Source organism: Asparagus officinalis, unplaced genomic scaffold, assembly GCF_001876935.1.
Source record: "Asparagus officinalis unplaced genomic scaffold, Aspof.V1 AsparagusV1_Un323, whole genome shotgun sequence".
NCBI lineage: Eukaryota > Viridiplantae > Streptophyta > Magnoliopsida > Asparagales > Asparagaceae > Asparagus > Asparagus officinalis.
Window position 1 is genome coordinate 164123 of NW_017972588.1, and position 14076 is coordinate 178198.

At 40.3% G+C, this 14076-nt stretch overlaps 1 protein-coding gene across 1 annotated transcript in view; it reads left to right on the forward strand.

The window, feature by feature from the left end:
* LOC109827612 (protein trichome birefringence-like 26) overlaps positions 1-1578 on the forward strand; it is a 3887-nt gene extending 2309 nt beyond the window's left edge. Inside the window, exon 3 of the mRNA XM_020394628.1 lies at positions 453-1578. Within this exon, the coding sequence (XP_020250217.1) occupies positions 453-1292 (840 nt within the window). The 3' untranslated portion in view covers positions 1293-1578. The remainder of the gene's footprint in view (positions 1-452) is intronic.
* The last annotated feature ends 12498 nt before the right edge of the window (positions 1579-14076 follow it).

A 14076-nucleotide genomic window follows, 5' to 3' on the forward strand; every position in this document is an offset into this window, starting at 1 on the left:
ACTAAAATTTCTGATATCAGAAATTTTGCTTGCCCCATGCCATATATGTTCTGTTCAACATAGCTTCGACTTCAAACATTTACTTCCTGTGAATCATAATTACAGTAGCGGATAATTTAGCAACGGCGTTGTATCAGAAGTTCTAATAACAGGAATTAGAATCCAGTACATCCTCTGCCCTACACTCACTTGTGCATTCATTAGTTATAACATTCTTAATTATCCCAAAATTGCTGAACCATGTAAGTTCTTGTGGCATTGGATACTTTTGTTTTTTTGGTTGACATTTTCTCAAGTAGGAGCCATCTACACTGCAACTTTTTGCTATCTTCGCCACGAATCCTAAACTATTAATAGCCCTCAACTGATTTTGTCGTCTAAATTATTGCTAAATAATAGTTTACACAATCATTAAAAGAATGCAAAACATCCATTTTTTATTCTGAATTCAGGTAGAAGAACCTATTGAGATCTATCACGACAAGTCATATAAAGCCCGGACATTTTACTTCCCCAACCACAACTTCACCATTGCAACCAAATGGGCTCCTTTCCTCGTCAAAGCTGTGTTCAATGAAAACGAGGATGGAAAAGATAACAGCACCATCCAACTTTTTCTTGACATTCTAGAAGCTAGTTGGACTAATGATTACCACAAATACGACTATATACTAATAGCCGGAGGTCAGTGGTTTCTCAAAACTACAGTCGCGTGGGAAAATAACTCTGTTATCGGCTGCCACAACTGTGGAACAAAGAACCTTAAAGAACTTGGTGTATATGAACCTTATCGCAAAGCCCTTCAGCATGTATTTGATTACATCACTTCATCAGATCACAAGCCATTTGTCGTTTTTAGGACATGGTCACCTGATCATTTTGAGTATGGAGAGTGGTACAATGGAGGGATTTGTAACCGATCAGAGCCATATAGAGAAGGTCAATTTAATGGTTCCCCGAATGATCATAATATGAAAAAAATTGAGGTGGAGGAGTATGACAAGGCTAAGGTTGTTGCATCCAAAAGAGGGATTCAGTTGGAACTTCTTGATATTTTTCATCTTTCATTGCTTCGACCAGATGGGCATCCTGGCCCTTATAGGAGATTTGATCCGTTTCATGGGAATAAGAGTGCGAAAGTACAGAATGACTGCCTTCACTGGTGTGTGCCCGGGCCTGTAGATACTTGGAATGATTTAATGATGAAGATACTGTCAAAATCAGGGGCTTTGAATTTGTTGACATCATATGAGAAGCCTCTCCAAGGTCTTGAACTCCTCTATTTTCAGTGATTCGAAGTAAATCTAAGTAAAAATCTGCATGTAATATGTACCATCTGTGGTAGTGTACTTCTGTATATCCACGTATTATGAATGTATTATGAATGGACTCCTTCAATGTAAATTTGTGGCCTTATTGCTAGAATTCTGCTAATACTTCCGACTGGTCGCCCTTGTCGTAGTATAGAGATGTATGAGATGCAATGGACACTTCTATTGGTAGAAATTTATGTATATTGATCAAAGGTTTCCATGCTATAATAGTGGAGACCTTTTGAGTGATTACTGTTCAATAGCAGGTATTTTGTATGACATCATGTCATTTTCATGACTAGTTTGCACCATATACAATGTGTCAAAGGACCTTGTTGCTCCACCCAATTTTCAATATTATGGTGAACGTTATTGATTTATTTTCTTACATGTCCTCTCATGTTGAGCGTTCTTTTATTAGGCTGAAACTTTGTCTCATCTAAAATCATATTAAAGAATCCTTTCGTTACACCAAAACTCTAAAGTGATGATAAAAGTTAATGGATATAATTTTACTAATGTAATGTTGTATGTTCTTCATATTTCTGGGCTTCTAAAGTGATTGTTTCCGCACCTAGATCTATTCCAAAAGTTCTAGCTCCTTATCATGCATAGCATATGTTTTTTTAACCTTAGACTAATTCTTGTCACCAAAATAACACCTTTCCCCCTTTTTGCTCGTTAAAATAAGACCTTGTTTGGTTATCTGTGAATTTGCGATTCGTGAAGCCTAAACATTCTAAATATCTATACGGGGCTTTCTTAGAAACCACGTTTAAAATAGGGTCATTTTATAGAAACTGTTTTTCATTTTTAATTTATACTTAAACCATTTTGAAGTAGTTTTTTGTTGCAATCAACCACCTAGGTCTAGTTTCTAGTTAAATTTTTTTAGTAATTGACCCGTATAACCTCAATTAAGGATCATCTCTCTAGTATACTTGGTTTTTGACAATTGAAAATTATAACAAAGCTGAAAAAATTGACTTAAAAATAAGTCAAGGTGGTTGATTGCATCAAAAAGTAGTTTAAAGGTGGTTTATGTACAATTGAAAGTGAATGTGTTTTCTATAGAATGATCCTATTTTAAAGTTGATTTCTATGAGAACAGCCTATTAGATCCTCTCATCTAGCCCCACGAAGCCTTATTATACTGTTGTCCGTTTGAGCCCCTTTAGAGCCTAGATAACTTACATATCGTCGACTATCATTAAAACAACCACAAGTACCATTTAATTCATGGGGTTTTTGCCTTTAGACCCAAAGCTTTACTCTGATTTATTTTTAAATTGAAATAGATTTATTGTACCTATAAATCCAAATATACATGTGTGTATATGTAGCAATATGGAGGAACTTGGTACAAAGTACAAGTTTTTTATGTTTCGTAGTGACGTGGCTCATTTCCATACACTTTTTCAAATGAGGGACCACATTCACATGGTTTGGAGAGTGAATGAGACTACCAAGCACAAGATTTATGCTTAGGGGCTGTTTGGTTCGCTTTAAAACCCCGTAGAAACGCTTTTCTCCTCCTGACACCCGCTCCACATCGACAAAACCCATTCTAGGGTTTTCGTTTCCCATCTTTGGTTCGCTTCTCCCCCTCGTCCCTCCAGCCGCAGAAATCCCCTCCACATCGGACTTTTTTCTGCGCCCCATTTCCTTCGAAAACGAGAGGAAATCGCCCCCGATCTGTACTATTGTCAGATCTCGGGTAAATGGGGGGAAACACGGTTGAGGGCTAGGGTCACCTCCTCTTTCCCGTATGATTCTCAACTCAGAATTGATTTGTTAAAAATTTTGTATGATTTGAATTATTTAGGATGAAATTTTGCATTTTATATAGATATCTAGAAATTAACAAAAATTTATCTGAAAATATAATTGTAATTAACTAAAAATGTTACTGTAATTAACTAAAAATTATATTAATTATTATAAATATAATTGAAAAGAGAACAGAAATGAACTGACAATTATCTTAAATGGTCGTAAAAGAAACTGAAAATATTGATGAAATATTAACTGAAAATTAACTTTAGATCTTGTTATGTGTCATTTAAGTTTTGATTATTGACATTGCATATGAATGCTTGGTAGGTATATTAATTATTTCAATTTGATTTTTGCATCGTAGATGGATGGTGATGGGGATTGTACCGATGAACAAAGTGTTGTTAATGTGGTTCAAGGTGCAGCACTATATGTTCTTGTTATAATAATTACATTCATAAGGAGAATGCAAGCTAGACGTAAATCTATACGTCGTGGTCCAAGTGAGGAAAAAAAAAAGACAAGAGAGGTCTAGAATTGAACATATAGAGCGTATTTATAATGGTTTTAGTGATAGTTGTGTGAATTATATTAGAATGCAGAGTGGTGCTTTTTGGGTTTGTTGTTGTGTCCAGGTTTGTGACAACTTCCAGTTTTGTGCACACCAGTTTTGTGAGCTCATTGTTTGTGGATGCTCTGTTGTTCAACTTCTATTTGAGCTCATGTTTTGTGGAGTTCTATGTGTGCTTAGATTTTCCGCACTGTTTGTTGATTATGATACTGTTTGTGGGTGTTCAATTTAGGCTATGATGATTGTTAATTTTTCTGAGATTAGCAACCTGCAATATCTATTGATATTGCACTGGATGGCTAACGATGATGATATTGAACAAGTTCTGAGCCCACAATCATAATTCACATATACTGGATGGCTATTTGCTATGTTATATACTAAAATATGGCTATTCATGCCGTTTATATGTTTTTATAGGTTTCAGAAATTTTTTTGGCTAATTCAGGTACGTATTTCATAAATTTATGAATAATCAGGTTATTACAGGTCTTGTTTATTTTTTCTTCGAAAACAGGTTTTGTGTGATTATTTTCATCTCAAACAGGTATATTTCATGTCAAATCAGGTACGCAGTTCATGTTACAGTAGGTTTCAGATGATTTCAGGTTTCGTATGATTTCATTAATACAAACAGAAATTTATAATTCATTCGGGTTATTAATATTTGTTCATGATACATTCGCACTTTTATATGATTAAGATTACATCTCATAACTAGCACAAATAATTTTTGTCTATAGTGGGGGGTAATCTTACCATGGTGACTCTAAACACTTTTCCCTACACACTTCAAAACCAACCAAACACAAAACATTGGTTTCTCACCATTTTTTTGTGCGAACCAAACCAAAACAAACTATTTCTTGGAAAAGTTTGGAAAACTAAAAACATTAGTTTCTTTACATGGAATTACATTTCCCTATATCTAGGAAACGAACCAAACAGCCCCTTAGTATCAAGTTCCTACATTTTTCTCATATGTGTGTGTATGTGTTTGTTTGTTTTTATTTCCTATCTCCTAAATATACTACATAACTACATGGCCCCCCTTAAAAAAACCTAAAAAAACTCCCATTTTACTTCTCTCTCTTCCTCCAACCCTGCCACCCTTGCATTAAGAAATTCGTAAGTCTTGAGGTTAAAGGAAACAACCTTCTAAAAAAGCTTTTAGAATTGCAAAAAACATCTTAAAAGTTTTAAATTGAAAAAACATCATTAAAATTTAAAATTATAAAAACTACCCTAAAAATTTCAAAAGTACGGCGAAAATCTAGAATTATAAACCACCCCTTAATATTTTAGAATTTGTAGAAAATGCCCTGAATTTTTTTAAAAATGCAAAAACACCCTCAAAATTTGAAGTTTACAAAAACATCCTTAAGGATCAAAACTTAAAAATAGATGTTTTTGGTAAATGGTGAAATTTTGATCTTTCTAAGGTGTTTTTATAAATTTTTATTGTGTTTTTTATAATTGTTGAAAATTTTAAGGTATTTTCTACAAATTACAATTTTTAAAGGGATAATCTTGTAATTCCTAGATTTTTAGCCTATTATTTATTAGGTTGAAATTTTAGGGTGTTTTTATAAATTTTACATTTAGGGTGTTTTTAATAAATTTTAACATACTTATGATGTTTTTTTTTTTGCAAATTTAAAAAATTTTGGGTGTTTTTATAAATTTTTCATTTAGGGTGCTTTCAATAATTTTCCAAATATTTATGGTGTTTTTATAAATTTTTTGCATTTAGGGTGTTCTTTAAGAAGAGAGAGAGAGAGAGAGAGAGAGAGAGAGAGACAAAGAGAAGTTTTGAATGGGTTGGGGATACTTTGGGTTTTTGTCTCCTAAGACTATGTGTACAACCTACTTTGATCATGAATTACACCGATAGTATTTAAAGACAAATACATAAACCTGTTTGGATTTAGAGATACAAATGATATTATGTGACACCCTCACTTTAGTCCCATGTGACACCGTCACTTTAGTCCCAAATGGACTAATGTGAAGAAATATTAGTAGTTTAAATAGAGAAAAACCCAAGGCCCAAGAACAAATAGTGCTAGTATTTTGATAGTGGATTGAGCCAACGATCGAATTGCTCTCGGTGGGTCCTATAGCTTGCCCGCGCCAATGGGCTTGTGGGCCTGGGGCATGACAACTGATTTGAAATTAGTAAAACACATCAGAATTTACTTCCTCATCGTACCCTTTTGCAGAGAGGATTGTTTATAAGATTTTTTTCCCCTATCTTTTTTGTTTGGGTATATATCTTGTGTGTTCTCACTCTCGAATCATGACTGCTAATTGAATCCTTCTCTTTGATCACGACTCGTAACTGAACCCCTTTTGTATACTCATCCCCTCACCTTCTATTTCAATACAATTCCTCCTGATTCAAGAAATCATTCTACCCGGTGCATGAGTGCGTACATGCGCGTGCACGTGCACGCGTGCGCGTGAGCGTACGTACGTGCGTGTGCGTGCATGTGCGCGCGTGCATGTGTGCATGTGTGTGAGCACGCGCGTGTGCCTGCGTGCACATGGGTGTGTTGGTGGGTGGGTGGGTGTTGGTGTTGACAAATCGCGAAACTTCTCAACACCACTTCAGGGTCTTGTTCTTAATGACAAAAAGATAAAAGACAATCACATAAATAATGGACACAAGGATTTACGTGGAAAACCCAAACGAGAAAAAACACGGGTTAAGCTTGGAGCTCGGAGGATAATTCACTAGAATGGAATCAACAAATGGGTACAAGACACACCCGACACACCCGCCAACGTCGACTTCCACACAGCCCTCACACACCCTCCTTCTTTCTTAACTAAACACTAGAGATCTCTAAAAAACAAGAGACTCTCCTTCACTCTAACTCTCTATACTTTCTAGAGAACAAGTGAAAAACTTGGATGATTTTTTGGATGATCTCTCCACAATGAGAAGCTGCCTATTTATAGACCTTGATGAACCTTTTCATCTTCCAAAATACTTGAGAATACACAAATCTGTCCAGATTTAAGTAGGGTACTTTAACTGACCATAACTCCCTCAATACTACTTTGTTTCCTGTGATTCAAACCTTGGAGTAAACTATACATGCACCTTTACAACTTTCATGTAGATTTTCGAGCCAAATAATGACTACATCATGCCTGAAAAGACCATGCAAAATTGTATTTGCATGCATAAAACTACAATAATAAATGAGTTGGAAATTGAGCCAACTCCAACAATCTCCACCTTGGCTGGATATCCAATGCCACTCGAAATTGTCAGATGCATCTTCGGAGCATTAGTCTTCTGAATCACGAACACTTATCACTGGAACATGGATCTTCGGAATCTAAGAAGTTAGACTCCAAAACTTCAGAGCAAGTCCTGCTCTGGCTTCAACTGCTTCACCTTGATGAGCATCAACTCATCTCCCCGCACCTCTGGTGACTAGGTGCATTCATGAGCTAACATGTCATCAGATTTAGCAGACTCAAGCAATGCTTGAACTTCTCCGCCGTAACCGGTTTAGTGAGAAAATCTACTACATTCTCATCAGTATGAACTTTCTTCACATCGACCTCTCCATTCATAAGCCAATCACGAATCCGATGATAGCGTACTTCAATGTGTTTTGTCCTTGCTTGAAATACCTGATTCATTGCAAGACAAATAGCACTCTGGCTCTCACATTGAATTTTCACAGAGTTTTGATTTAGACCCAAATCACTTGCTAAGCCCTTGAGCCATATGGATTCCTTTGTAGCTTCTGTTAATGCCATGTACTCGGCTTCTGTGGTAGATAAGGCACTGATGGATTGTAGCATGGATCTCCAAGGTATGAGTCCTCCACCGCAAGTGAAAACGTATCCTGTTGTGGATATTCTCTTGTCTAAATCTCCTGCATAATCGGAATCGATGAAACTAGTGATGCACGCATCTTCATGTTATCTTTCAAACATAATCCCCTTGTTTCTGGTGCCCTTCAAGTATCTGAGAATCCATTTGATAGCTTGTCAATGATTTTTACTTAGATTTGACATGTATTTTGACACCACGCTCAAAGCTTGAGTGAGATCTGGCCTTGTGCATACCATTGTGTACATTAAGCATCTGACTGCACTTGCATATGGAATCTTCTTCATTTCTTCAGCTTCAACTTTTGTAGATGGCATCTGCTTTGTACTTAAGTTGAAGTGAGTAGCCAATAGAGTGGACACATGCTTGGAATTGATCATGTTGAATATTTCAAGGACCTTTTCAATGTACTTGCTTTGAGATAAGTACAATCTCCCATTATCCCGGTCTCTTTTAATCTCCATTCCGAGAATCTTCTTGGCGGCACCAAGATTTTTCATGTCAAATTCCAAACTCAGCATTCCTTTGAGTTCATATATTTTTGACATATTTCGACATGCAATTAACATGTCATCCACATACAGCATCAAAATAATCATGTGGCCATCATCAAATGTGTGTGAGTAAACACAACAATCATACTCACCTCTGTTGTAACTAATTCAGTGCATGAAGGAGTCGAAGCATTTGTACCATTGTCTTGGGGATTGCTTGAGCCCATACAAATACTTTTTCAATCTATACACAAAGTCTTCTTTTTCTTCTTCCACAAATCCTTCTGGCTGAGCCATATAGATGGGTTCCTCCAAATCTCCATAAAGAAAAGCTGTCTTCACGTCGAGTTGTTCTACCTGCATGTCATGCTGCATTACAAGAGATAGCAACACCAGAATGGATGTATGTTTGACTACTGGAGAGAAAATTTCATCATAATCTACTCCTTCCTTTTGCGAGAACCCCTTCGCAACTAACCTTGCTTTGTAGGTAGGAGCCTATGCTTCATTTATGCTTTCTTTCTTCCGATAAACCCACTTGGATCTGATGATCTGATGATCTTTTGATCTTGCGGTTTCGGAACTAACTCCCAAACGGAGTTCTTATGGAGAGATTCCATTTCCTCCGACATAACACCTATCCATTCTTGTCGCTCATCATTTTCCATTGCTTCTTTGAAAGTAGAAGGATCTTCTCCGCTAGCTAAGAGTGCATAGAAGGCTTCACCTTCCCATCCGAATCGTTGAGGAGGCTTGATGACTCTTCTCTGTCTTTATTGTACTATGCTTGTAGGTTCTGCATGAACCTCTTCAGCTTGTTGATGTTCGACGTGTTGCTCCACCTCAGCTTGACTTTCTGGAATATAACCTTCCGTTGACAAAGGAATTTTAGTACGACAACGATCCTCATCTTTGTCAATAGCTTCAACTCCAAGTCTTTCATCAAACACGACATCTCTACTCAGCACTTTCTTCTTGTTTTTCGGATCCCACAACTTGTAGAATTTCACTCCCTTCTCAAAACTGAGAAAAATGCACTCGAGTGACTTTGGCTTCTGCTTGTTCCGTTCATCACTCGGAATATGAACATACGCCTTGCATCCGAAAACCTTCATAGTAGAATAGTCAACTTCTTTGTCCGACCATACTTCTTCGGCACATTTGAAGTTCAACAGCTTAGATGGTGACCGATTAACTAATAGGCAGCATGATTAACAGATTCAGTCCAGAAAGATTTGGGCAATCCTGCATGAAGTCTCATGCATCTTTCTTTCTCCATGAGAGCCCGGTTCATCCTTTCGGCTGCGCTATTTTGTTGTGGAGTTTTCTTCATGGTAAAGTATCGCGTAATGCCTTCTTGTTTGCAAAATGCTAGGAATCACCCATCACGATATTCACCTCCATTGTCACTTCGCAAATACTTGATATTTCATCCAGTTTGGTTCTCTACTTCTGCCTTCCATTCTTTGAACTTCCCAAAGATCTCATATTTCTCCCGCATGAAGTAGACCCAATTTTTTTGTGAATAGTCATCCATGAAGGTGACAAAATAGCGAGCACCACCATGAGATTTTGTAGGTGCCGACACCCATACATCAGAGTGAATATAGGCGAGAATCCCCTTTGCACGATTCTCTTTATTTGTGGGCTTAAATGAGACCTTGCATTGCTTTCCAAATACGCAATACTTGCAGAAATCCAACTTGCAAGTCTCCATGTTCTTCAACAAGTTCCTCTTGTGTAGTTCCTCCACAGTCCGCTCACTCATATGGCCAAGACGAAGATGCCATAGATGAGCCGAGTCTTTCTCAGAGTCAATCTTGGAGTCCTCTTTGGAAGTTGTGGATACAGTAACTTCACCAAAGATAATATCTCCTAGAAGCTTGTACAAGTTGTTGGGAAGCTTCTCTCCTCGCGTGATCACCATCGAGCCCTTACAAATCTTGATCTTGCCTCCGCCTGAGGAGTAGGTGAGGCCGCTTGCGTCTAGAGTGCCCAAAGAAACCAGGTTCTTTTTGAGTGCAGGAACATGCCACACATTGCCGAAAGTGCATATGATGCTATCATACATCTTCACATTCATTGTGCCAATGCCGATGACCTTGCACGCGGCATTATTCCCCATAAGGACTTCACCTCCATCCTTCTTTTCATATGTATTGAACCAAAACCTGTTTGCACACATATGGAAAGAGCAACCTGAATCAAGAATCTATGAATTAGAAATGGTTTTACCTGACATAACCGAAAGAAGCTCAACACTGTTCTCTGTGGCAACTCCAGCCAAAAAGGTGGTTTCAGATGTCTTCCCTTCTTTTTGATCTGCCTTGAATTTTTTGCAGTTCTTCTTGAAGTGTACTTTCTTATGGCAGTAGTAGCACTCCTTATCCTTGTGGCTCTTGGATTTAGATCTTCCACGGTTATCCAACTTGGCACCTTTCTCCTTTGGTTGACCCTGATCGTTCAACCCCTTGACGAGTAGGCCTTCATTTTTCAAGTCAGCTCCCGTGCTCTTATTCATTTTGACATAAGAGATGATGTCTTGAACAACCTCTTCAAATCGAAGAGTCTCCTTGCCAAACATGAGTATGGTCCGAAAATGTTTGAATGACGACGGCAACGATCGTAGCAATAGCAAAGCTTTATCCTCTTCTTCAAACTTGACCTCTACTCGCAACAAATCCATTATACAACGGTTAAATACATTAAGATGCTCCATAATATCATCTCCATCTTCCATACGAAGATTAAACAATTCATCTTTTAAGAAAAGTTTGTTAGAGAGAGTTTTACCCATGTAGAGATTTGTAGGCGTATAAAATTGCTTATCGGTCCCTTAGCACAGCTCGGCACAAACCGACGAACCATCGGGCGACGTATCCAAACACGAGCGTCAGTCCACAACGCCAAAGCCAAGTGACACGCAACGAAGTGGATTAATGAGGCTACGAAGCTGACAAACCGCACTCAAACAACGGAATGAATCCACTCGCGTGCGGAATCAAGCTAACGGGTTGAGGAATCAACGAGTCATCCAACCAAGAGCAGACTCGGACGAATCACGATCGAATCAAGAGCAGTTTCGGACTCGAACTCAGAAGCAGATTTACTGCCTAATCAGGATCCGGATTTACTGCCAAATCAGATCAACAAATCAGAGTCTAAATCAACCACGAGACCGGAAAACGGTAAAAACCACAACACCTAGGGGACTCGGCCAAAGCCTAGCCACCTATAGGTGGCCGGTCAGATCTGTGCCCGGGCACAGATCTGAAAGCCTATAAATAGGCCCTTGAGTGTTCATTTTAGAGGGTTGGAAAATTTGGAGGCGAAGCCCTGCTGGATTCGAAGCTCAGATCTAAAAAAGATTCAAGCTTTGGGACTTTGAAGACTTGCTCATCCAGATCCGGTGCTCGGCGATCGTCAACGCTAGATAAGGCAAGAGTTCGAGAGGAACCTGATTTCAAATCGGATCTCAGATCTACGCAGGCATACTCCGGATCAAAGCTTGGTCTTTGATCCCGAGATTTGGGCGATTATTTCCTTGGTGAAATAATCCTCCCCGGCTATTATTTCCTTCGTGAAATAATACCCGTCGTACTGCGTAGATCCGACCAGATCTAGATCTCGCGGTGGTCCACGGATAAACCTCGGCGCAGGCAAACAACCCATCAAGCGAGCGACCGCAAAATAGGAGCTCGTGATTTGTTCGACACAAAAGGAGAAAGTTGTAATTTTTTTTTATTTTTCTTTGATTTTATTGTAACCGGATCTTACAAAAAGACCGGATCTTTGTAACTCAAAAAGTTGTTATCTAAGATGACAATGGAATCAACAATGAAGAAAGACACGATTTTCACCGCGAACAATCTGGCAACCACAGTGGGAGCCGACGATCTCACTACCGAGATCGATGCGTCGCAGCCGCGGATCTCAATCCAGGTCGAAGAGGAGGTCGAATATGAATTCGATCAACAGAAGTTCGAGGAGTATCCATCATCCTCGTCCGGATCGACCTCCCCTCGCAAGTCCAAGAAGTTATCCTCCAGGAGAAAAACTCGTTGGTATGAAGACGTTGAAAACACCAACGAAGATCTCGCCCCGTTTGTTGCCAAAGTCGCATCGGGTGAGATTCCTCCAATTCCCAACCAGGGCAGATTTGCTCTAGCTAACCCTTCTGCCGCAGAGGGCGTGGTGACTCTCTCGAAGAGAGCCCACCAAAGGCAACGTCAACGCCTTGCGAAACAATTCGCAAAGGCCATGGAGTCAGTTGACGGGATCCGCTACAACGCAGATCTGAAGAACAAGAGAGGCAAACAGCCTCAACGGTCGATGAATGGCGACTCCTCCAAGCCGCCAACGAACGAATGGATCCGTGTCAAACGGAATCGTTCGACACTCGAAGAGCGCATTCGAAAGCGTCGCGCACTGTCAGCGCAAGCACGGTCTCAAGTCCAGGAAGCCCGCAGGAGATTACAGAAGGAGGTGACGAAGAAGCCGTCACCAACCCGCCAAGTCTGGAGGCCAAAGTCTGAAGCGGCAATTCAGGCTAAGGAGAAACCTTCACAGCCTCCAACCAAAGCTACTCTAGGAGATCATGCAGAATCATTCCAAAGAAAGAAGCCAGTTCTGGAGCGCCTTGGTCCAATTCACGATGAGAGAGGCAAAGCTCCAGTTCAAGAACGTTTGGGCTCGATGAAGAAGCCCCGAACGACTCAACATGCTGGGGGTCGCCGTCACCTCCAACATGACAAGGAGTTCAAGCCAGCTGCGTGCACTAATTTGCGCATTGAAGTCCAAGAACCCGCTAAGAACTCACGCCCAAAAAGGCATGTTTCGGGGCGCGTGACTCTTGAAGGCCCAAAGAAGGCAGTTCGCCCTCAGAAGGAAACGTTGTCGTCTGATGGTGACAACGTTATACCTGAGAAATCGTGCCGACACGCGATAGGTTACTCCGACCTTCAAACCGACGAGTTGTACTATCGTGATCGGAGCACGAGGAAAACCAGGAAGAGGAGTCCCCGAGGACTGGAAATTCAATGCCCTTGTTCCAAACTCATTCGGGCGGTATTGTCTGAGTGCAACTGCATCAAGACGGTCCCCGAAAGAGTTTCGGTCTTCGAAAGGCTCAGTACCGAAACGCCAAAGCCAAGGACTAGGCGTTTCCGACAAAGAAGAACGGTAGTTGAAGATGGAGAATTTCCGAGGGTCACCACTAATATGACCAGCAAAGGGACGTCGACACAGGATAATCCCGAGTCGATTCCGGAAGTACACCGACGGATGACCCGTCTGCAATCCAGAGCCATCATACGAGGAACTTATGGTAGGGTTCGGACAAGATTACCGTCAGAAGATGAAGAATCGGATTCCTGCTCTGCTGTCGCATCAGACAATACAGTATCCAGCGAGGGACAACCCCGCGAGTCATTTATGATAAGCGCGGAACAAGTGGCCAAGATGCTCGAAGAAGCCATGGCTAAACAACAAGAGAGCTTCAAGTTCGAAATGCAGATGGCCATGCAGTGTATGAGAGAAATGCATGACCAGCAAATCCAAGCGCTGACAAACCAGCAAGGCGAGCCAAATCGTCGTAACCAGATTGATCTGGAAGATGAGGAAGCTCACAATGCCAATAATCCTCCCGTCAATGCAGGGGGTGGTAACGAGAATGCTGACGAAGACTCAGGTGAAAACCTGAAGATTAAGAATCTCGAGAGCAAAATCAATACGTTAATTTCCGCTCAAGAAGTGAAGAAGACGGGCATTCCTTGTCCATACCCACGAGAGTGGGAATCAATCCCATATCCGGCGAAGTTTAGTCTAATTAACTTCACGCCGTTTGATGGGAAGGGTTCACCCACTCAGCATTTGATTTACTTCAAATCGCACCTGGGTGTCATCTCTGGTAATGAACCTCTGATGGTACGGTCCTTCGTTGGCACTCTTCGTGGAGCTGCCTTCGATTGGTATCGTCGCCTCAAGCCAGGAAGCGTGAATAGCTGGGACGACATAGAGACTAAGTTCCTCGCTAACTTCTTCGACGACGACACCGAGATATCCATC